The sequence below is a fragment of the Mustela nigripes genome, chromosome 8 (assembly GCF_022355385.1).
Source record: "Mustela nigripes isolate SB6536 chromosome 8, MUSNIG.SB6536, whole genome shotgun sequence".
NCBI classification, from domain to species: Eukaryota; Metazoa; Chordata; class Mammalia; order Carnivora; family Mustelidae; genus Mustela; species Mustela nigripes.
Genome location: NC_081564.1, coordinates 77,982,187 through 78,003,034, shown reverse-complemented (window position 1 = coordinate 78,003,034; position 20,848 = coordinate 77,982,187). Strand labels below are relative to the sequence as shown.

The following is a 20,848-nucleotide window of genomic DNA, read 5'->3' as shown; positions in this document are numbered from 1 at the left end:
TAGGATAGTCATAGACCAAATGGTGCTGGAGCACAAGCAGCGAGACAAACACGAGAGTGCCGCCATTTCTCCCGTGGCAAAACAGCAAAGTGGCAAATCCAAAATTACACTTTATATGGTATTACTGCTGCAATCTGCTCTTAGGGCTGTATGTAGAAATAGCTTCAATCTAGACTTCCCTTGGGTGTCTTGACTTCTGGTATAAAGAGGGCAAAAGGTAAGGCCTAGACCACAACAGGTAGGTATTATAAACCCAGATACTGCAGTAATTCGTAGAGAAACCATGCAATTAAATGTAGTGCCTATTTTAACTTTTTTTTTTTTTGCTCATAAATACAAGCAGAACTGCATCATATACTGAAAAATGTTTACACATTAAGGTAACTGCTAGCAATACTCAGCAAAGATGTTAAAAACTTCTGAAACAATACTAAAAACAAATCATACTAGTAGTCTTTCTCAAGAAAGGTTAAACAGAACCTGCTTAATGACAAAGGATGTCAACAGTGTTACTGAATCGATTATAACAATTTAGGAAGAAGAGTTTCAATATATGAGTAAGTGATTCTAGCATAAACTTCCCTGAGTAACTGAGGTATTTCTTCCTAAACACTTCAAAACAAAATGTATCCAAAAATTAGTAACTTATTCAAGGCATTTTATCTGTTCTGTAACATCATAGGAATACACAAAGACCAACATTTAAGTCCAAAGAAGACAGATCATTTTTCAGGTGGTTAACTACATTTCTGTATGAACTGGGCTTTCTTTAAATCTCAAGTCATGGCAAATGGCCCTATGAGTTTAAACAATCCCAAGTGGTTTTCTGAATATTGTAGGGACTCCTCTAGCTAATGAGAGATGGTCTCTCCCTTTTCTGCACTGGCTTTCAAAAGTAGGAAGTCTCAAAACAAAACGCCATTATGAGCAACAGAACAACAAAGTCACATGCTTTTTAAAGCAACCTTTTCATGCACTCAAAATTCTAAAAATGATTAAAGCTTTTTCCCACAGTGGATATATTTCCCCCTGCTGGTTTTAGACATTCCAAATGATTCTTCATTTAGGGAAGGCTCAACTGAGTCACTTGAAAATCGGGCCTATCTGAAAATGGCAAGTTCCTCCATCCAAGCTGCCAACTCGCTCTACTGGACGGCAGGAAAGGGAGGTTGCAAAGTAACCCAGGTGCACAGATGTGCTCTTCCCAATTCTGACCAAGGGGCCAAATGTGCACTGTTAGCTCAAGAGCCCCCGGATTATTGGCAAATACCACAGAATCAAGCAGAGCATGTGAATTGAAGCACACTGAAAGCCTATCTATCCTGGAAAAGGCATAAAAATGCTCTCATTTAACCTTCATTAAGAGCTGTGGGTAGTCCATTTTTTTTTTCTTTTCTGTTAGCAAAGTGCAGATCAGAAACAGTGCTGCCTCCGATGAGAACTCGCGGTCAAGTCACTACATGCTGCCTTGGTAGGGCTTCAGAACAACTGCACAGTCGAGACGAGCTGTGAGTGCACATCGTGATGCAGGAGCACTCCTGCTGTAGCTCCCTAAGACATGACCTGATACAGGAGCAAAGGTCTGGGAAAGCTATACCCTGCCCAGCAAGAAATACTGTGGTGGGAATATTTACACAAATACTTTGTGGCCCAAGAGAAATCAGTTAATACTTCTCACTAGCATGGGTACATCTTATAACCGTCAAATAACCAAAATGTTCCTAATCAGATATTTATAACCAAGATGTTACCAGATGTGTTTATCATGTGTAAAGAATGATATCCTCATTCGATATATACATTTTTGAGATCTCATTTCCAGAATGGTAGGGTAAGGTTCTCACTTCACTTCTGCATAAAAGGAACAAGAATCCTGGCAAAAACTGTCAAAATCAACTTTTTCAGAACTCTAGAAATTAACTAAAGGCTTGCAGCAACCTGAGGAGTGTTTATTGCAGAAAAGCTACTGACTCTCTTAGGAAGAGCAAGCACTGTGGCATTTTACCTTGCCCTATTTCCTGTATATTTTCTCCAGTTCAGAAGTAGCTTTATAAAGGAAAAGTTTTGCAGCTACAGTAGCTTTATAAAACTAGCAGCCACTAGAAAAAGCATGCATTTGGAGCTATCTAAAAGCCCCATCCCCAAAGAGCTGTCACTATTGGCCTAGCAATTAGACCTCACTCTGTTAACAGCTGCTTACCCACGCGGCATTTGTCACAATCAACCAGCAGCAAATGTTTAACAACATGGCTGCCTCAGGCAGCATTACCACTTGGGGCTAACAAGAGCGTGACCAAAAAACTTTAAAAGAAAAAAAAAACGAAGAGTGAGATGTCCACAAGGAGTTTTGAAAAGCTTCCACATATTCCTAAAAATCTTAAAAGGCCATACTCGTATCTTGAGCTGTATGTAAGCCCAGGAAAGACCTGAGAAAGCCCTACATTCTTACTTTTGGCTGACTCTGAGCTTCTGTTTAAGGAAGAATTAAAAACATAATACATACAGAAAATAAATAGCAAAATGGCAGATGTGAATCCTATGTTATCAGCAATTACAGTAAAATTAAATGGATTAAACATTCCACTCAAATGGCAGAGATGGGCAAATGGCTAAAAAGCCATAATCCAACTACACGCTGTCTATAAGAGATACACTTCCGATTCAAAGACATGAATAGGCTTAAAGTAAAAAGACAGAAAAAGAAGTACGCTATAAATAATACCTAAGAGAGCTAGAGTGCTGTATTATTCTCAGATAAAATAGTCTTTAAGACAAAAACTGTTATTAGAGACAAAAAAGATATTTTATAATGATAAAAGGATCAATCCATTAAGAAGATATGGATATCATAAATAAGTACTTCCAGCAACACACACATTTTTAATTTTTCTACACTGAACTCTTTATTTTATTATGACTGTTTTCTTTCTACTTAATTTCATATGCAGGGAAATAAAGCTTTAAAAAAAATCAACACAGCTAGGAACTGCCAAGTCAGTGGTCTATAAGACACCCTTTATACCAGTTAAATTTAAAATCAATAATGACATTTATAGAAACATAAAATTATGTATGTCTGACTGATTTTAAGAGACAATATACATTTTCCTCTGCCACCCCCACTTCCCTTCCAGAGAGCAAACCTCTGTCTTTTTCTTCTTCACTTTCAAAGCTTTCTCTTCCATCATGTCGTGGGCTAGAAGGAGAACTGTAACTCTCTGAAGAGGTTTCTCCACATGTGTCATGTCCAGATCCAATGTCCAAATTCACATCTAAAAATAACAATTCTAGTTTTTAAAAATCATGTTAAGTAGTTAAATTAATTTCTAAATTGAACCATTAGAATTAGTTACAGCTATAAAAGTTTTTTTCTTTCAGTTTGTCTACAAACACCTAAAAAGCTGGTCCTCGACCCAGGTAAAAATTCATTATTAAAATACAATTTTAATTAAAAATAACAATAACAAATACATTCTTCAAATAAAAGCAGAGGGAACAAGTCAATCTTACTGGCTTTTTAAAAAATCAGTTTAGTTTCTTTGTAGTGACTGCTCAGTCCTAGCATATGAAGCCATTATCTAAGTCTAGATATTTTAGCTTCTCAGAGCTTATTGGAAAATACATTCTTTAATAGAATTCAAGAATAGAACTGACTGCCAAAAATGCTTATTCAGTGAAATCACTGTGCCTGAGTATTTAAAAAGACTCAAATGCTTCCCATCTAGACTGAGTAGCCCCTTGAGTTCTGCCCAGAAAACAGGCGCACATCGAGGTGGGGTAGGGGGTATAGTACAGAACTTGTCATGATCAATTAGTCATATCTGTTTTGGGCACAGAGGAAAGATTATTAGTATACCTAGTATTAGACATTCCTGCACTGGAGCAAACTTAGATAACTCTTCTATTCATTTCTGTAAACTCAGCAGCTAACATAGTTTCTGCCTTGCAGCAAGCGCTCAACATGTGTTTAGTGTACAAATCCACACATAAGGAATTCTGAAGGCATTTCGGAATTATATAGATGAGTGAACCATTTCTATGGCAACCTGGTAGAAGCAGTAAAAGGTAACTGCTTGGACAAAATATGTTTTAGAAAAAAGATATGGTTTGTGTAATAATGAACTAGTTAGCTGACTAATCTGTGTCCTCTGAAGGTATTCAATTTATAATAGAGTTAGTACGGTTAAGGATGACCTAGCCTAGCCCACCCACTCCAATGGTAAGGAGATACTAAAGAATAAAGTCATTAAGAATGCAGATGCTGCAATTCCCTTTGGGTAATAAAAGGCCAAACTGCCAAAGGAAAACGGCACAAAATCTCATGAGCCTCTAAGAGTGGCAGAGGAGTGACTTGGGCAAGTATTAGTTTTACAGAAAAGTAAGCTGGAGGGTACTTACGCATGGTAATAGGTTCTGCATTACCAGTCACAACATGACTAAGGAAAGGGATGCGAGCCAACACGCGATCAGAAGACCATCTAATGCGCCATGGCGGCCAAACAGCCCGGCACCAAACTGGACTGATCAAAGTAAAACCTATACCACTGTGGCGTGTGCACAAATCACGCATATAAATATCTCAAGCAGCAAAATGAACAAAATGAACAATTCTACTGAGGGACTCAAAGATCCAAGGACAGTTCTCACACCAGAAATGTATGCTAAAAGAGAGCCCCTGGAGTAGGATGAGCTGAGATTTGCTCACTAACTCAGACAGTGAAACCCCAGTGGAGTCTTTGAAACTTCAAAGCCGAAGTTCTGGAATGGGTTTAAAAAAAAAAAAAAAAAAAAAAAAAGAGCGGCTATTTCTCCAAATGCCAATTTATACAATGATTCACTCTAGATTACGTAGCTAGTAAATACTCTCATCACCAAACTGTCAAACATAATCATTTGCAGTTTTTCAGGAGCTATACACATTAATCTATACTAAACATAATCCTCTCTTCGAGGATCCAGAAGGCACAGAGTCTTGAACTTTTCTCATCAGGAATTACGTGATCCTCTGGAGTCAGGAGGCGTGGACGGGGAGGCTGAAACAATTATGCCAAAGGACAGTCCACCCACTGTCCGAACTTTCGAACAGAAGCATATTTTTTATTTGTTCTCTCTCAAAGGGTAAAAGGTTATGCATGCTACTAAGAAGACAAAACCTCAAAACTTGTCCTATTCTAGTCTAACAGTAAAAATCCAGGTTATTAGTATGTTTGAACCAACAGAAGTTCGGGTGGACCTATGAAGTATGTAGGTCTGTCAGATGACAGAACCATATGAGAGGAAGCTGGAGATATTTAAGTCTCTGACATGTCTTGAAAGAACTACTGAGAGGTCACCTATCTCACAGCCCCTCCAAACTTCCGGGTGCCACAACCCACAACGGAAGAACGGGGTGGAAGAAACACAGGTGATACAGTGGGACAAAGTTCTTAACAGCGCAGATGAAGTAAAGCAAGCAGCCTTTTAGTGGACAGATGTTTTAAAAGCAAATATACCGCAAAGAATACAGATGACAAATAGGATGCCTGCTTTTTGGGGAGGACACAACACGAAGGGAGGCAGTAAGGAACTTCTTTTGCTCCCTTTTGTATCTTTAGAATATTGAACTATATAAATGTATTATTACTCAAGATGGAAGTTAAATTTTAAGATAAAAAATGAGTAATACTCCTCTTGGTTATTTAAAGATGCAGACAACCTCCCCATCAGAGGATCTGGTATTTTCAACTCAAATACAGTTTCTACACTTTAAGACATGCAGGATTTTTCCATAAAGAAAAAAATCTTAAATATATTTTGAGTTTACCGAATGCTTAAAGGTAATTCCTTCTTTATACCCTAATGTTTCAAAGGGACATTAATAAATAGAGGGTTCTGTGTTTTGTTTTTTTTTTTAATTGGAGTCGGCAAACATTCAAGCTACATTTGACATTAGTGCAAATTTAGAGATTTTACATACAGTGTATGTAACACAGAATAAGGTTAATCTTAATTAAAAAAGAAATCCTGATGTTATATTTTCAGAATACTGGAAAATAAAGAGCCCAAGGAATTGGGAGGCTGGGATGTTATTTAGAAGTTCTTAATTACCTTCGAATAGGGAAAAGGAACTAAATTACTGGGCACCGAAGGGCTCAGCAGTGGCGAAATGCTTTTCACGTGCAGCCATATTTAATTCTTACAATCCAGGGAAAGAGGTTCTTACTCCTGTTTTACAAATGAGAAAAATAAGGCTTCGGAGAGGCCACACGTTCACAAAACTAGTGGAGTACAACAGTCAAACCTACACTGGGCTGAGATCAAAGTCCACAGAACTTCTCTGCAAAGAGGAAGCTAATGAGCAGGGAAGAGTGGTGTGCTTCTTTGGGGTGCAGCAGTTCCCACATTACGTGAGAGACAAGGAACAGAGCAATGTTCTGAGGGTGGCACAAATTTCGACTGGGAAATGACCCAACGTGGTAAGTGATCTAGGAGACAAACATGTGGGCGGTGCAGAAAATGAGCTGGAGGGAGGAAAACCAGAGACAGGGAGATGTGCCGGAAGTCATTTCCAACCACCCACCGACAGAGACCTTTCGTCGTTCTTATGTTAGCTCTTCCTCCTCCTCTTAGCTGCCACTACCACAGGAAACCTCAAAGATAGCTAAGTGTTACAATAAACTCATCAACAACGTGGGGTTTTTTCCCGTGTCATTTTCCCCCCGAAGACAGTTTAGTTGGCTAATTCAATGAGTTGGCCAGATGATTTTAGGATCAAAACGTAACTCTATTTCCTGTATCAACTTTCAGTCTCTCTGAATAAATAGCTGGCTTAAAAGCAAACTCCATTAAAAATACATATTCTGGTTATTCGTGTTGTATCACAACTGAGCGTGCTATTATTTGAATAAAATTTACATCTAAAAAACCCTTAACTTGTGAGTCAGTCCACTCAACAAATGCGTTAGGTACACGCATGAACAAAAAACATTCTCCTACCAGTTTATGGCCCTTTATTCTCTTTTATCTTTCCTATTGATAGTAAACATGACCTTGAAAAGTTATCATTGAGCCAGCAGAAAGGATATTTCTCAAATGAATACAAAAGCAAAAAAAGTGAAGAAACCTTAAAATAAAAGTGGGTAAATGGAAAGTAGACAAATCTAGCACAATAAAAATCCGAGTATCTGCATTCCCCTAAAGCTCCATAAAACCCCATGAAGGGTGGCCAGTAGAACAGGAAAATGTCAACAAGAAACCAAAAAATGACTTTACACAAAAACAAGGACAGGTTTCCACGAGGGTAGAAAAGATCTTCCAGCAGTGACTGGCTTGAGAAGCAGACAAGTGAGGGGCCGGTTGCTACCAGAGGAAGGAGGAGGTGGTAAGTAGAACTGTGGCAAAGGAAACATTTACCCCCATTGCTGAATCCTACGTCCTCAATTAACGCTGTCTGCATCAGTGCGAATTCCAATCAGTGTGAAGTAGAGTATCAAGATTTGACACAACACTCCAATACCTATTATAATGGGTATCATGCTAAATACATTTAGGTGATGGGTATTTAACAGAAAAACTTCCTTACCTTTCACAGAACCACCATGGGCATGTTGAGAAGTAGAGAGTCTAATACCATTTATTCTACTATTCAATCTGTTGTCAGTTTTCTTCATTTTCTCCCTAAACCCAAAGTATACACGTTAGTGACATTTTTTATAAGCTTCTCTAGAGAACACAGTTAAGTAGTATTACTAAAATGCCCCTCGGGGACTCCTGCGTGGCTCAGGTCATGATCCCAAGGTCCTGGGATCAGCCCTGATTTGGGCTCTCTGCTCAGTGGGGAGCCTGCTTCTCCCTCTGCCTGTCACTACCCCCACCCCCGGGGCTTGCGCTCTCTGTTTCTGACATATAAATAAATAAAACTTTTAAATAAATAAAATAAAGTTCCCCTCAATTTTTTTATAATAAAAAAATTTTAGTAAGCTATAATCTAAATGCAAGATTCACCTTTAATCTGAGAATTCTGAACCTCTCCAAACTGAGCAGATTTGGCAATAGCTTTATTTCAATCATTTGCACTTGTTGATAACTTTGAATTTAAAAAAAAATTAAGCCCTGCAGTAAAAATAGGAGGAAAACTAGTCGAAAAATACCATCTGTATGATGTCAACTAAACAGGCCCCCCCATGTTGCCTTTCTTACCAATTTCTATTACTGGAAACGTTACATTGAACCTACTTTTCTATTTGTGGCTTTCCTTTCTTCTTATTTATTGACGATAAGCCTCGTTTCTCAGTTGAATGCTAATGGAAAGAATAAAAAGAAATCAAACAGACTAACAATAAACCACAGTGTGGAGTTATCCTTCTGAGATCAAACATTCTAATAAATTCTGATTTCTAACCTACTTCCTAAAGATACCTACCTGAAGCACTAAAATCTGTGCATTCTCTGATAAATACTTATTATTAATCTAAGAAAAATACCTACTTTGTATTTTGCTTTTAAAATGGACCTGTATTCTTCCCTCTGACCACAAAATAACACACAGTCAAGAAACTGGTAGTTGCTATACCTTCAACAGTATTCTCTTAAAGTCCACGTTGTTAAAACTTCCAAACGGTTTTGTCAACTTTAAGAAGATGTAGGCACTGAAGTAGTGAGAGAAAAGGTATAATCAAATGTACTCCAAAAATGGCCATTAAGTAGGACTAAGGTAACATGCAATTTCTCAAAATATGCTTCAATGCTTTAGTTTGTAAAAACGCATTCCAGTAAAGGTTACTACATTTGGATCTGAGCATTGGCCAGAAATAAAAACCAGGTTAACCCATCTATTTTCTGGAAAGAACGTGGTTCTCCCCCAATCTGCAGAGTAAGCTCCCCACTGCCTTCAGCGCGACCCCACCTCACGGACACATGTACAGCATTCTGCACTCTCCCTCCACCAGCTCCTAAGAAAGCAGGCATTTCCTAAAGACAGTCAAGACTCAGGGGAAGTGCCCCAACAATTTGCGAGGGAAGGTCTGTTTCCAAATTCATGTCACCAGCAGGAAGATGGTGATTGACATGTGACTAATTGCTTCAAAAGCAAAAAAAATTTGTTGGCAAAACCGTTTAATGTATCCCTAGTCAGAATAAACATGACAGCGTTTGTATCAAAATGTACTAAATTTCTGAGCAATAAAGGCAATCTCACGGTATTCCTTCAGACCTCAGAAGAGTTCAGACTTTATATTCCAGTTACATTTACATGTAATCCGACATTTACATTCAACGCCCGACACTCCACTCTCCGAGATAATAATGCACAGAAGACTCGACTCGTCTAGAGCAGCGATGTGCAAGGACAGAAACAAAACCCTCCAATACCTGATCAGCTAAGGCCACACAGTGCTCCGGGTGCGGAATGGTGGTACAGCTCTGCTTCCTCCAATCCACGATTCCATTCTGTTCGGAATATTGCATGGTGAGCCCATCCAATGGAGAACAACTTGTACCAATAGTGCTATCAGAAAAGTTCACAGAAGTATGAAAATTTACCCTCAATAATGGAACCTACTACGTCACAGCACGAAGAAGCTCTGGTGACTCTTTCTGTCTTCAGTATATTATTTTTTTACATAATGCCTAGTGACCTCTCGGGGCGGGGGAATATAGTTTATATTAAAAGACTATCACACAGCTATCTAAGAGTTAATCCCTTTCTCTAAGTAAATTAGTAACAAATGCACGTGGTCTTCAGACTCTCTGCTATGGTTGTCCTGTACCACCCACAGGGGAGCGTAGCCCCAAAGGGTGAGGATCACTGAGAGTTGCATATGTCTAAGGCATGTTAAAAGGACAGGAGGACATGACTGAAAACTAAAAGAAACGTAACAGAAACAGACTCAAAGAATCCAGGAAAGGGAGGTACTGAGCAGGGCCTTTAAAATAACAGTGCTTCAGAGGTCACTGACTACAGGACGATGAGACCTTTTGGAAGAATCTTGGAAAATATAAAAAAGAACCAAATTTCAACTCTGGAATTGTAGAAGGAACTGAAAGTAAGAACTCAATGGATGGAAAGAGACTAACAGAGTCTGCGAGGAGGAACTCTGGTCAGAAGAAACTAGGCCGGAGCCGTGAGAGGAAGAAAACACAGAGCACACGGAGAAGGGGACAAGACGCGCGGGGCACGGTGAGAAGTCTATCATCCAGAGTCATCCAGGTCTCAGAAAAGAGAACAAGAGAATCAGGCAGAAGCAGTATCTGAAGAGAGCATGGCTTAGACTTCTCTAACCCTAAAAGGTATCAGGATTCAGACTTGAGAAGTGGAATTCAGTCAAAGACAGTTACAAACATGTCCTAGGGGAAGTGCTAAAAACCAGACAATGAGAAAATCTTAAAAAGCAAGCAGAGTTTGAAAAGTGCACCAACTTCCACAGAATAACAAGAAGACTGAAGCGATGAGGGCCGGCTATCCTTTAGCGTCCCTAGAAAAGCAGGACCTGGGGGGCGCCTGGGTGGCTCAGTGGGTTAAGCCTCTGTCTTCGGCTCAGGTCATGATCCCAGGGTCCTGGGATCGAGGCCCAGATTGGGCTCTCTGCTCAGCAGGGAGCCTGCTTCCTCCTCTCTCTCTCTCTCTGCCTGCTTGTGATCGCTCTCTCTCTCTCTCTCTGTCAAATAAATAAAATTAAAAAAAAAAAAATTAAAAGAAAAGCAGACCTGGCATGGCATGGTTGACAGGGGAGGTGACCCCAGGAAGCAGGAACGATGAGTACACGGATAAGGAGGAAAAACCAACGTGAGGGTCTGTTACTGAGGCTGCCAACAGAAGCAGCAGAGGTTCAAAGCAGCTGAGACCTCCCAGAATTATCTAACCAAAGGATCGGAAGCTGAGCTCTGAAGTCAGCTGAGTGCTGAGCCCCAGGGACAAATTAACTTGCATTTCTGGACTGTGCCAGTTTCTCAAACAACTCGGTCCCCAGACTCAGCAAATGCCCCAAGGGGGAAGGTGGCCAGTCTTAAGGCTTGGGCAGGACGGGAGACAACGGGGGGAGCCAGAGCTGGGCTGAGGGGACACCACGTGAGGGACCAAAGGCGTTCGACTGCAAGACAGTAAAACTGAGTTTAAAAGTGCTCACAGAAAGTAACCGCCAACCTAAGATCTTATATCCAGTAAAAATACAGACCAAATAAACACTTTTTCCAAGTAAAAACAAAGTGAACGCATCACTGGCAGACAGGATGCAGGAAATACTCCGGTGTTCTGCAGCAAGAAGGAAATCTCAGACGATGCTAAGACCCGCAGGCCAGAATAAAGGACCCTGGAATTCTGACCCACGAGTGAAAAAGAGTTTCGCAAGCTCTAAAATACAGGAATAACAATACGTGACATTTACAGTTTATATGGGGAAGAAGGAAAGGGAAGTGACAGTGATTAAAGGTCCTCCGGGGTAAACGGTGCCAGCACAGTTCACACCGGGCCCGGGTAAGTTACAGACGCAGAATGCTATCTCTCAAGTAACCCCCAGAAGAACTGAGAACGGGATAGAATAATCAAGGTCAAGACAAGAGAAAAACAGAATAAAAGCCACCCTACAGCAGAAAGGAGAGAAAAAGAAGGCAACACAGAAAAGGTGGGACACATAACAAGCAAACAGTAGAATGGCAGACCTACAGCCAAATGTGTCGGTAATTCAAGTAAAAGTGACCCAGTTAATTAAAAATGCACAAAGACATTTACGTTTTAGAAATTAGATACATACTTCACGAGGGGACTTTTCCCGGGGTGTTTCTTGTGGATTATGGTGTGCTGTAACACGTCTAGAGCAGAGGAAAAAAACAGCTCATTATGCCAAATGCTTCTGCAAAAATCCAAAAAGATGATGCAACTCATTTATGGGACTGTAACAGTGTTGACAGACGGTGCAGAACACTCCTGAGCATTTTCCACAGAAAATTCCTTAAAGAGGCAGTTTTAAAAGACATACTATACTGAACTACTGAATTTCCTCAAATATCCTCTCAAATGCGGTCCTGGCCACCTAAGAGCAAACTGGTTTTGTCTGAAACTATGGAAGTTTGCTGTGACGTGCCACTATGAAACGGCGACCTTCCGTTTCAGACTTTTATTTTAACTGTTAAAAAAATGAAGCGTCTCAAACATTCAAAAAATACTTATCTCTTAATATAAGAAACGCCCACGTTCCCAGCCCCCCGGTCTATTCAACTGACTCCTGGGTAAGTATAGTACTAGAAACCTATTTGCTCTTCCATATGATTGTCTGAACATTTTCTTCTTGCTAGCCTACTCTATTATAAGAACACAGTAGACAGTACACCTACAATACAAACTATGTGTTAAACACTTTCGGTAAGGCTTCCTGTAAGCTCAGCTGTGGGGGAGTCAAAAGTTCTGCCCAGATCTTCAACTGCATGGGGGTCAGCATCCCTAACCTCCATGTTGTAACAAAAATATATCACAGAAACAACTAAAGGCCTCCTCCATTCCTTCCAACGCGCCCCCCACCCCAAGGGTGAGCTAGCTGGAACATTCCAGTGCGTGTGTTTATTAAGCCTTACAGCCCCTGACCTGCTCAGACCCAGGTATTTGCTATTACACGCAAGGCTGCTGTGAAGACTTCATGTCCCCTGGGCACATGGACAACAATTTTCACAGCAGCAGAACCACTGGGCAGTAGCATAAAATTAATTACTTCCAACCTCACTGCATAGTGTTAAGTTCCTGTCCAAATGAGTTGTACCAATTTATGTCCCATCTGCGGCGGATCAGAGTTCCCATTACTTCATACCCCTCGTAATGTCACTCGAAAAAGCTTTGCTGATCTGATGAGCATGAAAAGATACCTCACTGTTTTTACAGTGTGCATTTTTCAGGCTGCTTGTGGGGCTAAACACTGTTTAATAGACATTCGAATTTCTTCCATAAGCTTTTTATCTTTTGCCCCATATTTCCAGATTGATGTTCTCATTGATTTTTTGAAAGAGTATTTGTAGTGTCTGGATAGAGTCTTTCTCCAACTGTGAATATCCTCTGAATGTCTTCAAATTGTCTGGTTTTGGGGTCACATGTTCAGTTATTTTAGATGAGAAAGATCTCTGCTACAGTCATGCTCTGCTTTGTCAAGAAAGCCTTCTTGTCCCAGATGATTAACATTTAAAAGTTCAGTTTTATAATTTACACATTACATTAAGTTGATGTTACATATATTTTGTTATTCACTTGCAGTTTCTGGGCTTGACATAAGTATACATCTAATGAGATAATATTTCTTTCAACCGGAAAGCCAGCCAACATCACTTATTGACTAGTCTATTTTTTTCCTCACTTATTTATAATGCCACCTGTCACATTCCGAGTTCCCAGATGTCTGTTTCTTGGCTCCTTAAACTGTTCTACTGGTCCATTTGCCTCTCCCTGTGCCCGTATCAGGCAGAATGATTGATTCCAATGAATCCACACTTACCTTCTTCTTGACTTGAAGCTTCCGAACTGTCTTCCTTTAAGTGTTCTAAGATTTTAGAAGTCTTCAGAGAGGACTGTAAGTTATCTGCAGGAAGTATTCAGTATCATTAATCTTTAGGAAGACTATAACAAAAGAAAACACACAGAAGGATTCCTTTTCTCCCAAAAGGGGGAGAATGGACAGTTAGTGCTAAAGGGAACATTTCTGCTAGCTGGGTCCTTTAAGAAACCCAAGTGACAGCATAAAAACAGGCTCAGGTGCCAGGTGAGAAGCAGCACAAGTAAGTGCTTCCCAAAGTCACTGGGGGCTAAGGACTGCAAACCTCTCGTGTGCTGTAAACTACTACTTTTATAAAACACGATCCTGTGTGGCCATGTCACACTGCTCCCCAGACTCCGTCTGCTGTCACTTTCTATTCTTCTATCACAGAGCAGGGACAAGTGATTCAGAGGCCAACATGGGCTGGCCACCCAACACATTCTCAAAGCCCCAGAAGCCTTCTCCATTACGATACAGACCAGTACGATTCCAGAGCTTAAAACTGAAGTCACTTAGGAGTTTAACAATTTTGTTTTCTCAATCGTCGGAATATAGAACACTACACTCTATCCTAGGGAGAAAAAGGGTAGAGCAGTCATTCTTTTCAAAAGAAGTGCCAATGAACTTTGACAACAATGTATTCTTTGGTGAAACAATGGGGTCATCCTGATGAGATTTTCCACAATCCCAAAACATGTATGTTTAATACATTTTCATTTCGCAGCAATCTGATACCTTTAGCGCTGCTCGCATACTTTAAATACTGTAAAGCTCTCATGATGAGTTTTTTATTATTTAACTAAGCACTACTCACTTGGGTCAGTTTTCCCAGGCAGCCTGCTAAAAATCTGAATGTGAAGTTTAACTGCATGTTTCAATGCTTTTTTTAAAATTAAATAGACGCTAGTTAGTGAGTATTCCTTAAAAATACTTACACTCAGTCCAAGCAGAAGCACCGACTGTTAAATCTAGATAGTGCTATGATGACTAGGATTTTCCTTTAAAAAAAAAGTACAGCTACTGCCACCATTCAGACATAAATTTAACCACAGGGTCGTTCATCTTGTCTTATTAACTTGTCATTGAAAGTCATTCATTCTACTTGCTACTTGTTTAAAATATTTAAGGCACAAGTGCCTCATGAGAGAAACTGTGACAAGTTAGCCCGGGTTATAATATCCAATCGTCTTACTTTTTATAACCTCTTTTTCTTCCACCTCAAAATGATGAAATATGCATTTTCTTTCCCCTTTGGTTACAAGAAAATATGACTTCGTTGAAAGCAGAAGAAAAGATTAAAAAAAGTGAAGAGCCACTTGCCAGAGCGGCTGTGCTGGAAGTCAGCACTTTCTCCTAAAGCACATGTCCACGTTCCTGGCAAAATATTTGTTTAAACAGGCAGTTGAGAAAGATGACATGAAATGACACACGGGGCCAACTGTGATGAAGGATGAGACATCAGGGCCAACACCAACCCACAGGAATAGAAGGAAAAAAAATGGGGAAATCTTCAGGAGGCGGTATTTCAGTTGGGTCCTAAGACGGGTGTGAGTCTACGGCCATACCACCCTGAACGCGCCCGATCTCGTCTAAGACGGGTGTGATTTTAACAGGCTGTGCCAAAAGGAAGGACATTTAAAAGTTTAGGTGCAGAACGAGCCAAGATACCGGGACAGGAAATGGCAGGTGTACTGGGTGGACACCAAGCCAGAGAGACTAGCAAGTAAGGTACAAGGAGGCTCATGGCCCCGCTCCAATTTCAAAGCAAACTTCTAAAGTTGTGAGAAGGGGATTAAGCCACTGATCCCTGCTGTAATCCTGGGACAGGTTAAAGTGAAGTGAGAAGCTAGAACCCAAGAGGGGCGAGGCTTTGCGCAGGGCGTGCAGGAAAGGAAGGCTTCACGGCCGACACCAGGCCAGGGAGGAGGGGCAGACAGGAAGACCTGCTCCGTCCCTTGCGCCCTGGCCCGCCAGTGACCGAGCAGAGAGGAAAGGAGAAGAGGGTGAGGCCCGGGTTTCCAGCCTCGGAGGCTGAGGAGGTCATTATGGGAACAGGGGACCCAGGAGGAAAGGCAGACGCTGAGAGGGTCTACACCAGGCGCTCAGCATGGCAGCTCCACGACCCCCACGCCAGGGTGACGAGCCCAGGAGGACCCAGGAGTGGGACCCACGGGTGGGACAGAGCTGGCCTCCGCCCGGGGGTCGGGCAGATCTGGGACAGCAGCTTTCATGTAGTGTCACGGTCAATGACAGAAGTTCCCAACCAAATGCCGCCCTGCCCCGGCGGGACCCCGGTGCCGGCTTGGGGACAGGCGAGGGGAGGCACTCACTGAGGCTGTGCAGGGGGTCGGCCGGTCCGGCCTGGAAGAAGCTGTGCACCCGCCGACTCTGCAGGAAAGCTCGGGAGGACGTGGAAAATAGCTGCCTGCGCACAAGGAGGAGAGGGTGTTAGCGCCGTGCGGCCCGGCCTCGGCCTGGACGCCCAGGCCAGAGCACACAGCCGTTTACTTCACGTATAAAAAACAGACCGTTTTCCTAAGGAAAAGAATATTATTTTCTAACGCACTTCCCATAGGAGGAAGTGGACAAAAGAAACCTATTTGCAAAAATCTAATACACAGGTGTATTTTTAATTTTCTGTAATCTAGTGGTACGGTTGCAATTCTGGCAGAAAAAATATATATACGTATTATGATGTCCATGTTTTGCCCAAGTGGTCCAACAGCCACCTTTCTGCTCAGAGTGAGAACGGCAATCCCTTCGCTTCTTCCCAGGTGCTGTTTCCTCACCTGCCTGTCCCACGAGGCACTTCCCACCCTCTGAACCGAAGAGCCTAGGGCGCCGGGGTGCCGGGCGCCTGCACCTGTGGACGCGGAGGTCCGGGCAGTTACGGACAGGGCTGCGTCCTAAGGCAGCACTCACTGATGATTCCTTCCGCTGTGCTTCGTACCATGAGTCTGAGCCGTTATCTTTGAAAACCAGCTTTCCTCACATTTTATTAATGTAATTAAGACTTCAGCGGGAAGTCTTCTCAGCAAAGGGACCCAGCAACAAGGGGCACAGTTACAGGACCGTCTCCTGGAGAGTTTCCTCACGGATCGGAACACCAGCCCATCCACTTAAACGCTGAATTGCCCTGAGCCAGTTACTAACCCTTTCAGCTTTCCTCCCCTCCTACGGAATGACACTACCAGCTCATCAAGGTTATGACACACACAGCACACGAAACTGCTTGCCCTGCTCAACATACACACCTCCTTCCATTACTTCTGAACACGTTAAATGCCATTTAAAATTCTTAAATTTCTCCCCAAGGTGTTTGACCTGTCATTCATATTAATTATAAAGTCATTAGATACTGTACCAAGAGATGACCCTGTGGACCAAAATTACCTTGTACATTAGGCAGAATTGCTTCTTGGTATGCAAATGTGGAAATAAATATTCAATTGGAAGACAAACAGGGGAAATGAAGAGATGGGAGGAAAACCGAGCAACGAGCTGATCTAAATTTGCAGGTCTGAACACATTACCTACAGCTGGGGATTAAAACCCAACAGCAGTGGCGAAACCTGTTACTGGTTACATTTACACACCAGCCTGTCCACCGACAGACAGACAGACACACCTTTAATTCAGGCTTGAATCCCAAGAGACAGCCTAGATACCACCCACTGATCCATGAACCGAGTGCGGGTCCACCGTGCGGGTCCACCTTGCGAACACTGAGCCATGCAGACAAGCCGCACCTGAGATCAAGGCACAGGCTGGAAACTGGCATCCACACTAAAGTCAAGATTTCAGGAATGCAGAACCACAAAATGGTAATCATACCTGTCTATAAAAACCAAACTGGCTATAAACTAACATATTAAATAAGAAAAATGAGATTATATTTTGAAAGGACAAAAACCACCCAACCCCAAAGGTACATTTCAGTGCCATATTTCTCTCTTCCTAATTTACAGTGGTCTGGAACTGAACTCACGCACCACGTCCTGTACCAGCCCCATCTCTACTGCTCCGATAAGCTCATTTTCTATTTCCCATGTACAATAACTGCCCCTTCCTCTACAATCGCTCCTTTTCTTAAGTGACATGAATGATAATCATACTAACCCCAAATTCACAAACTGAGAATGAGGTCTTCTCACATCCTATTAATGGTTTGGGGAACACAAACCAGTCACACAAATCAAAGATTTTTTTTAAGGGAAATATGGGGGGGGGGGCGTAGTCTAAAAATATAGTTTTTGAAGAGTACAGTCTTTCCAAGCAGGATACAAAACCCTAAAACCGTCAGAGAAAAAGATTGATAAATCCTATCTCAGAAAAATTTAAACTGCCCACATGGTCAAGAAATAACAACAAACAGGGCTCCTTTCTTTAATTCAACAAATAATTTATAAATCAGTAAGACCAATATAAAGTGGAAAGGACTGAAAAAGCCATTCACAGGAAAGTGCACATAGAGACTAACTACTGACTCAAACACAGACTAAAATAAGATACAGTGTTCGGGGCGCCTGGGTGGCTCAGTGAAGGTTAAGCCTCTGCCTTTGGCTCAGGTCATGAACTCAGGGTCCTGGGATTGAGCCCCACATCGGGCTCTCTGCTCAGCAGGGAGCCTGCTTCCTCCTCTCTCTCTGCCTACTTGTGATCTCTCCGTCAAATAAATAAATAAAATCTTTAAAAAAAAAAAAAAAGATACAGTCTTCCTCTCTAAGATTGGCAAAGATGAGAGATGGAGAATATCTTACATCTGCTGAGGTACAGAGATCCAAATGCAAGACTTCCAGGGTATCAAGGGCTGCTACCTCCTTAGAATCTTCAGAAGTAACTTGGAATCATCACATATTTAAAAATGCATAACTTATGGCCAAACAAGTTCAATTCTAAAAATTTCTCTCACAGATAAACACATCCAAATGGATATTCACTGTAATACTGTTTGTAGTCTCAGAATACTTGGAATCAGAACGGTCATTAAGTACACTCATTATGATACCAATAAAAATAGATTATGTGGCAAAGCAAAAGGCAGCAATCTTTTGACATGTACGGATGTACTACCATGTCCAATATATTTAATAAAGAGTAAGTGGCAGGAAAGTGTGCATAGGATAATTTCATTTGCACAGTAAATATGCACAAATACATAAATACAAGGGTATGCATATGCACAGAAAATTTCTGAAAAGTTACATAAAATTTTTGTAAGGAAGGCTATTTCTAGTGACCAAATGTGGAGAAAGGGCAATTCAGGACTTTCAGCATCACACCTTCCTCTACATTCTTCACAAGTAGCTCAAATAACACCTTTATAGTAAAAATGATCTTAAAACACACGCACCCACACGCCTCCATGATCATCACTGAGGAGAACCCTAAAAGCTGTTAATAAGAAGAGTCAGACACATACTTCTTAATTGCCATCTTAGCCAGGAACCAAATTTCTAAAAGTGGCTCCTTATGGAAAAATTTTTTCCCCTCTTAAAAAACCTCACACTTAGAGAGAAGTTGCAAATACAGTAAAAAATACCTTTCTGAACCATCAACAGCTGATCTCGGACACCCTAACCCCTGGCGAGACATCGGTATCTCCTACAAAGACATTCTCTCACAATCAATAATGGGACATTATCACTTCATGATAAATTAAGACCTAATCCTCAGGCCCCATTCAAGTTTCTCCAACTGACTCTGAAGTGTCCTTTTTACCACCAAGACCCAGTTCAGGTCCTATGCCGCACCCAGCTACCATGGGAGCTCCTCGGCCCTCCCGTGGCTCTCATGGTTTTAAGAGGACAGCCCCTGTGGTTTATGGAATGGTCACAACTTTGGTTTGTCTGATGTGCCCTCACGACCAGATTCCAGATTCGTAGCAGGAATCTTAGAGGACTAAGGCTTTGTTTTTTTTTTTTTGCTACAGCCTATTGTGTGGTGATTCTGACTGACGCCCTATCACTCACCAAGTTCCCGGTCCTGGATTAGACAGGGACCTGTTGGGCTTCACCACTCTAAAGCCGCCCTTCCTCCTTTTAGGAATAATAAGCATTACTGTGTGGGAAAGGACTTTGATACTATAAAATATCCTCATTCAAGCTACTCATTATTTATTTCAACAAGGACTCGTGGCTTTCTCCTCTATTCGATGTTACTGTTTTATTTATTTTGATGTTCGATTTGCTCCAGATAGGACCATAGGAGCCCCTTCAAGCCGGTGTCTGGAGCCCCGTGACCGAGCCGCTCCACTCCCGGAGCGCTGGCACACCGTCTGGCCCAGAAGGCCCACCTCGCACTGCTCCTGCGCCAGCACTACGATCACTTCTTCCTCCGAGGAGCCCTAGTTCCGTGCAGAGCGGAATGGCTACAAGTCAAGCTCTGGGCACCAGGCATTCCCATGGCAACTGGCTGTGGCTGCTTCCAGACCTTCTCAAAGAACAAGGCCAGGGAACACAGGTGTACGCACACAGCCGTATTTATTTCCGTATATATACCCAAAGTCGCGTCCCTATCTTCGATGCCAATCAGATGCTCCAGGGTGCATTCTGGCAGTCTTCCTTCCTGTACTGTAACCCCGTTCCCCAACAGAAAGACACCTGCGCCTCACACATACTTCCATCAGGTCAACCCCGTAGGCATCTATTCCCACTCCTGCTCCCTCCCACCTCCCGTGCAGGTGCCCTCCTGACACCAGGGGAGCTCGAGCGCCTGCCGGCCACCTCTCCCACCGTGCCAGGCCTCCCAGCACCATCCCTGTGACTGAATGACGCCTCACTCCACTTAGGGCCCCTTTTCTAGTCCCTTAAGGTGCGTCCTCCGAAAGAGCTGCTGCCTCCGGCCTTGCTCTGAGTGGCTTGAGGACGTATGTGTTCGGGACAGGGAGGGACTCGATGAGGACTGTTAAAAAGGACAGCCCTCTGAAGAGCGCAGGCACTGGGATTACTACGGCTTGAACCACCGCTTAGCGCATCTCCTAGAGGTAATATGCATCAAGTTCTAATACCTAAGCTGAATAACAGATGCCTGAGAACACGGACGAGTATTTCAGAAACAGCACCAGCAGCACAAAAACCAGATCGGTCAGCTACTAATAAACTCTAAGGGTTCTAATAATTAAAAAGTGATCCTGGAACAAAAATAAGATTGTTGAGAGGAAAAATCCAGGAACATGTTATCTACCTAGAAACGTGGGAAATCAGTACTATAGGAAAGAATCAATTCATTGTTTGGAAAGAAAAATAGATTTCAATCCTGGTCTCACTTGGTGAAACAAAATAAATCCAAAACAAACAATAAAAATAACAGAAACTATCCCACCCACAAAAAGTAAATTGATCGTGTTTCAAGAGAGGGAT

The 20,848-nt window shown here is 42.0% G+C and overlaps 1 protein-coding gene across 3 annotated transcripts in view; it reads right to left on the bottom strand.

Annotated features, from left to right (window-relative positions):
* ZCCHC2 (zinc finger CCHC-type containing 2) overlaps window positions 1-20,848 on the bottom strand; it is a 60,997-nt gene that overhangs the window by 9,299 nt on the left and 30,850 nt on the right. For all 3 annotated transcript variants that reach the window (XR_009406019.1, XM_059409786.1, XM_059409785.1), the window contains exons 6-12: window positions 15,818-15,912; window positions 13,449-13,532; window positions 11,727-11,784; window positions 9,349-9,484; window positions 8,215-8,279; window positions 7,562-7,656; window positions 3,144-3,272 (exon numbers count right to left, since the gene is read on the bottom strand). Coding sequence is in view for 2 of the 3 variants with exons in the window: in XM_059409786.1 (XP_059265769.1) it covers window positions 3,144-3,272; window positions 7,562-7,656; window positions 8,215-8,279; window positions 9,349-9,484; window positions 11,727-11,784; window positions 13,449-13,532; window positions 15,818-15,912 (662 nt within the window). In the remaining variant the exon portion in view is untranslated. The remainder of the gene's footprint in view (window positions 1-3,143; window positions 3,273-7,561; window positions 7,657-8,214; window positions 8,280-9,348; window positions 9,485-11,726; window positions 11,785-13,448; window positions 13,533-15,817; window positions 15,913-20,848) is intronic.